The sequence below is a fragment of the Camelina sativa genome, chromosome 19, assembly GCF_000633955.1.
Source record: "Camelina sativa cultivar DH55 chromosome 19, Cs, whole genome shotgun sequence".
NCBI lineage: Eukaryota > Viridiplantae > Streptophyta > Magnoliopsida > Brassicales > Brassicaceae > Camelina > Camelina sativa.
Genome location: NC_025703.1, coordinates 3,106,691 through 3,112,531, shown reverse-complemented (window position 1 = coordinate 3,112,531; position 5,841 = coordinate 3,106,691). Strand labels below are relative to the sequence as shown.

The following is a 5,841-nucleotide window of genomic DNA, read 5'->3' as shown; positions in this document are numbered from 1 at the left end:
TTTAACCTTTCGTTTGTTTATTACCAGCGGTATCTGAGGGTTCAATCATTTACGTTAAATGGCTTCCTCCAAATGCAACCATTGCCTTTGTTGAGAATGCATTTAAGCAGTTTGGAAAAATTAGAAGAGGTGGAATTAAACTTAGCAGCAAAAAGGTAAAAATGTTAACTACTTTCTTAGTATATAACCCTTCTTCTTCATGGAAACGACACTAATTTGTCTACTTGTGTAAAACTGGTAGTACTGTAAAGATGCTTTTGTGGAGTTTGAGGAAGCAGATGCTGCGAAGAGGGCATTAATGGTAGGCGCTTTGGACCTTGACCCTTGTTTAATATTTGGTCTGATTCTCGGGTTTCAGTTGCACAACTGTTTGAGCAATCGGTGTTTTGATAATATATTGGCATGATGAATCTTGTTCAGGCATCTCCTATAATGCTTGATGGGCGCAGGACTTTCGTGGAGAAGAAACGACCTTACCATGTAACCATTTACATGAAAAATCTTCCTCCAAATGCAACCATTGCCTTAGTTGAGGATGCATTTAAGCAGTTTGGAGAAATTAGAAGAGGTGGAACTAGAGTTAAAAACAAAGGGGTAAATGTTAACTAATCTACTAACAAGCATATTTGGAGCCCTTCTTCATGAGGTAAACAAAAACACTAATTTTTGTTCTTGTTGAAAAAAACTGGTAGAGCTTTTCATATGGTTTCGTGGAGTTCAAGGAAGAAAATGCCGCCCAGAAGGCAATAGAGGTAAATGCTTTTGGACCTAGACACTTGTTTAGCATTTTGCGAAGACAGAATTGCAGAACTATCTGATTTGGTTTTTATAATTTTGGCATGAATCTTATCCAGGCGTCTCCTATAATGTTTGCTTCCCATAGCGTTTCCGTGGAAAGGAAGCGACCTAACAATAAAAGTGAGTCTGTGGGAGTATTAGTTAGTCTCTGTTTAGTGTTTACTATCAAAGAATTGTGCTGAAGGCTCCGGATTTGTTTGGTTGAGAATCAGGGCAACACTCTTCGTCTTGTGATGATACTGGAAATGGGAACAGTCAGGAGTCTCAAGGTTAAAACTCTATTAAAAATAGTTGTTTTGTTTTGAAGAATCGTGCTGAAGGCTCCATTTTTGTTTGGTTTAGAATCAGGTTACGGTGAAAGTCCATCCGCTGAACCAGGAAACATAAACAGAGGTGAGGAAGTGGGAGGATCACTAGGTAACAACCCCTATTGGAACTGGGAGAAGCTGATGGAGGAAGTGAGACGAACAAAGGTCTGGCAGAAGTTAATGATGGGATCAAGAGCACCAGAAGGTTATTATGACATCCGTAACTGGGAAAAGATTATGGAGGAGGAGCAGATGAACTTTCAGGAGGAACAGAGGAAGATTGAAGAGGATAAAGGACGACAATACAATCAAAACAGATATGAGCAAATGGAAGAAGCGTTAACAGGAGGAGTTGGTCAAATTCTGGAGGAAGAAGAAGAAGAGGATCAAAACTAGACTTGACTAGCTCCTATATGCAGAGGGTGGAACTTTTATGGGTTTTTTTTTCTTTCTTTTTTTAAGGCAAAGAATCATAGACTTGTGAGTTGAGTATGAAGTTACAGAGATATTGGTTCTTGAAGTTGCATCAATGGGCAGATTTATTTGTCTAATCGTTTTAGGAAAACTCAAAAATTCACATAGAAACTATAGACTATAGTGAGCAATCATTGACCATTGAACCGGTAACGCATTCGGTTAACATAACAGAATCTAACCAACCACGTCAAATATTTTTTCACTTATCCTTAAAATAAAACGGTCAACGGTTAGACGTAGACTCGTCTGAGCGCTGCTCAGTGGCAACAAATGTAAATATGTNTAACTAATCTACTAACAAGCATCTTTGGAGCCCTTCTTCATGGGGTAAAAAAAAACACTGATCTGTGNGTATATACTCCGAAATTGCATAAATAGAGGAACTCTGCGAGTGAAACAGAGAGAAAAGCCAAATAAAAAAAATAAAAAAAGTTCTCAGCGCGTTTCTCTCTCTCGCGCTCTTTGTATCTTCGANGAAGAAAATGCCGCCCAGAAGGCAATAGAGGTAAACGCTTTTGGACCTAAAGACATTTGTTTAGCATTTGGTCTGACTACAGAATTGCAGAACTGTCTACTTTGGTTTTGATAATTTTGGCATGACTCTTATCCAGGCGTCTCCTATAATGTANGTGAAACGTAAAAGACAATCTTTGCTTCTTCCTCCCATCTTCTTTTGTTCAAGATTTGATTTGTCTTTGGTTATATGATTTTGGAATTTGATCTTTAGATTCAGATAATGTGCATTAGTCTCAATCCGACTGAAGACATGGATCTTCCNTTAGTCTCTGTCTACTATCAAAGAATTGTGCTGAAGGCTCGGCCGGTTTTTGTTTGGTTGAGAATCAGGTTACTGGGAAACTCCATCCTCTGGACCAGGAAACATATNTAATCCAAACAACTTTATGCTCTCTGTTCCATCGGATTTCATTTTCCCTCTTGTCTCTGTGATTGTAAACTCTCTGTATTGAACTTAGGTGGGGAATGCACTTGTAGAGCAGTACTATGACCACTTGAAAAACTCCCCGGAGCTTCTCCATCAGTTTTATAAAGATGTCAGTAAGATTACGCGCCCTGGACCTGATGGAGTAATGCGTTCCTCTACACTACAGGTTGGATACTTTTCTTGACTTGAGTCCGTTTTAAAGTAACTTTTGGTGAAATCTTTTGTTCTGATACATACTGATTCCTAATCTTGGAGCAGGATATGGTTCAGGATCTTGATATGCTATCTTCTGGAGGTTTTGATTCGGTTGAGGTAACCAGTGTCACGTCCCAAGACTCTCACAGTAGGTGTATCTTCGTCGATGTTTGTGGCGATATCACTTCACGCGAGAGACCTCCAAGGAACTTCACACAAATTTTCTTTCTTGCTCCCCAAGAAATCGGCTACTTTGTTTATAATGACGTGTTCAGGTTTCTTGACATGTCCGAGGCTAATGATGCAGCCATTCCTTCTGCTAACGCTGGTGAGTAACAACAATTCAATTACAAGCAAGTTGCCTTTAAATTTTGCTGGCAAGGAAGTGTCTTTATCTATCTTCATAACTTTTTGTTTGTTTGTTTACCAGCGGTAACTGAGGGTAAAGCCATTTGCATTAAAAATCTTCCTCCATATACAACCATTGCCTCACTTGAGGATGAGTTTATGCAGTTTGGAGAAATCAGAAGAGGTGGAATTGAAATTAGGAGCAAAATGGTAAATATGTTAACTAATCTACTAACAAGCATCTTTGGAGCCCTTCTTCATGGGGTAAAAAAAAACACTGATCTGTGTGGTTTCTTGTTGTTAAAGAGCTTTTCTTATGGCTTCGTGGAGTTTAAGGAAGAAAATGCCGCCCAGAAGGCAATAGAGGTAAACGCTTTTGGACCTAAAGACATTTGTTTAGCATTTGGTCTGACTACAGAATTGCAGAACTGTCTACTTTGGTTTTGATAATTTTGGCATGACTCTTATCCAGGCGTCTCCTATAATGTATGGTGGCAATAGAGTTTACGTGGAAAGGAAGCGACCTGACTATATGAGTGAGTTTGTGGGAGTATTATTTAGTCTCTGTCTACTATCAAAGAATTGTGCTGAAGGCTCGGCCGGTTTTTGTTTGGTTGAGAATCAGGTTACTGGGAAACTCCATCCTCTGGACCAGGAAACATATGCAGAAGCGTGGAAAGGAGAGGAACAGAAGCTCCTGGTAATAATGGAGGTAACGAAGTTGCAGATGAATCACTGAGAGTTTCTGAACCAACGGATGGATGAATCACTCTCTTTTTAACCTTTTTGTTTGTGTGTATTTATCAGAGTTATATGACAGTTTTGGAATTTTCGTTAGAAATCTTCCTCCAAATGCAACCACTGACTGGTTGGTGAATGTATTCACGCGGTTTGGACAAATTAGAAGAGAAGAAGTTGGAGTTTACCACCCTGGTTTGGTAAGTGTTGAAACGAAATCTAGTAACAAGCATTTTTTGAACCTTTCTTCTTCTTAATGGAAACACTAATTTGTGTGTACATGTATGAAATGGTAGGACAATAGCCAATTGTCAACTGTCAATTGGTATGGATTTGTGAAGTTTGTAGAAGCAGATGCTGCCGAGAGGGCAATAGAGGTANTTTGCATTAAAAATCTTCCTCCATATACAACCATTGCCTCACTTGAGGATGAGTTTATGCAGTTTGGAGAAATCAGAAGAGGTGGAATTGAAATTAGGAGCAAAATNGGCAATAGAGGTACGTACGTGCTTTGGACCTGGACCATTTTGTCTGACTCGTGGTGGGGATTCAAGTTGATCTCCTGAGATGCCATAGTTGCACAACTGTTAGATTAACTTTGAAAATGGTGGCATGAATCTTATCCAGGCGTCTCCTATATGGATTGATGGGCGAAGACTTCAAGTGCTGAAGCAGTTTAAGAGGGGAGTGCGGAATCGAAACTGAACCTGACTCGTTATGTAGATATAGGCTGGACTGGAAGCTCTATATACATTCATATCTGGTTACAGTTATAGGAACCCTTCTGTTATTGGTTATTGGTAGTGGCAACAGCGTTCATAGATAGATATTTGGATTCAAAGAATGGTTTCTTTGTGAATGCTTTATTTTAGTTACTTACTTGGTGAGTAGATCAAATGGTTACAGTGAAAAACACCCGAGAGGTATTTGTTGTACCTTCCGTAGTTGGTATGAATGGTCAGAGATACTAGTTAAAGCTTTTTACGAGAAATTATGATTCGACTCGAAAGAAAGTGGCCACAAATCAATAACACAAACAAGCCAGATTTCAAAGGAAAGGAACTTAAATTTTCATTAAAATGATGATCCTTACAACTGAAATATCAGAAGAGGTAAAAGCAAAATTACAAGCAGATCTATTCATTCATTCATTCATTCATAACAGGTTTGTTGTCGCTGGCTTTGGGCTTCTGTTCTCTTGGCTTGTCGTCACCTTTCCTGATTAACATATAAAGATGATGTGAATAAAGAGGAAGAAGAACAATATACATCAACAGATCTACCCTCTAGGAACAACATCGATCATTTCATAACAAGAAAATATTTGTTACCTTTTGTCGGAGGAGCCACCCTTTTGGCTCAGAAAAGATCTGAAAAGAACAGAGTTCACATCATAGATCATCTTCACTCAACAACCCTCGTATGCTTCGATCACAGATTATTGCTTTTTCGATCAAATCTCAGAATTTAGCTTCAATGGATGGCTGCAACAGGAATGATGGATAACCCTAAGTCTCCCACATTTCCAACTCTTTTATATTGTCTGGATACACAAACGTACTTGAGAGCCAGTTAGTGTAATTCTCTGTTTGGGCCTTTTTCTCTTTTTTGGGCCTAGTCCAACAAATACAAACGATTTCTGAATTGCATCCCCTACTTTTCATTTCAAACGTTTTGTTTTTTTACGTTTTTATCAAAGATGTTGGCGTTTTTAGTTCAAAAAACGACAGAGCGTGTTACTCATCAATGTCAAATACATTTTACATCAAAGAAAAGAGAGAAAGCTTAATCCTCCAAGTCACACACTACTAAGGTCAAGTTATCATGAGAGTAGGGAAACGAGAGAAACAAATTCAAGGGTAACTCTTCCCTTAGATCTAGTGTTGATGACGAAATGCTCCGGATATTTCCTAAGCAGCATCAGCAAACCGTACCATGGTTTTCCCTTTGCTTCAGGGATAGCCCAGTCTTCTTGTGTCAGGTATCTTCTTATCCGACTGTGATGCCATACGTTTCCATACTCCTTTAATATCT

At 39.0% G+C, this 5,841-nt stretch overlaps 3 protein-coding genes across 3 annotated transcripts in view; 1 reads left to right on the top strand and 2 right to left on the bottom strand.

The window, feature by feature from the left end:
* LOC104767366 (putative G3BP-like protein) lies at positions 2,320 to 3,516 on the top strand. The gene is made up of 5 exons (XM_010491402.1): positions 2,320 to 2,406; positions 2,558 to 2,692; positions 2,785 to 3,049; positions 3,152 to 3,279; positions 3,376 to 3,516. Exons 1-5 carry the CDS (start codon positions 2,320 to 2,322, stop codon positions 3,514 to 3,516), a joined length of 756 nt encoding a protein of 251 aa, XP_010489704.1.
* On the bottom strand, positions 4,854 to 5,232 carry LOC109131034 (wound-induced basic protein-like). Its single transcript, XM_019241413.1, has 2 exons — positions 5,139 to 5,232; positions 4,854 to 5,025 (listed from the first exon to the last, which is right to left on the bottom strand). Exons 1-2 carry the CDS (start codon positions 5,207 to 5,209, stop codon positions 4,956 to 4,958), a joined length of 141 nt encoding a protein of 46 aa, XP_019096958.1. The 5' UTR covers positions 5,210 to 5,232; the 3' UTR covers positions 4,854 to 4,955.
* LOC104764438 (FHA domain-containing protein FHA2-like) overlaps positions 5,249 to 5,841 on the bottom strand; it is a 2,767-nt gene continuing 2,174 nt past the window's right edge. Inside the window, exon 3 of the mRNA XM_019241412.1 lies at positions 5,249 to 5,839. Within this exon, the coding sequence (XP_019096957.1) occupies positions 5,630 to 5,839 (210 nt within the window). The 3' untranslated portion in view covers positions 5,249 to 5,629. The remainder of the gene's footprint in view (positions 5,840 to 5,841) is intronic.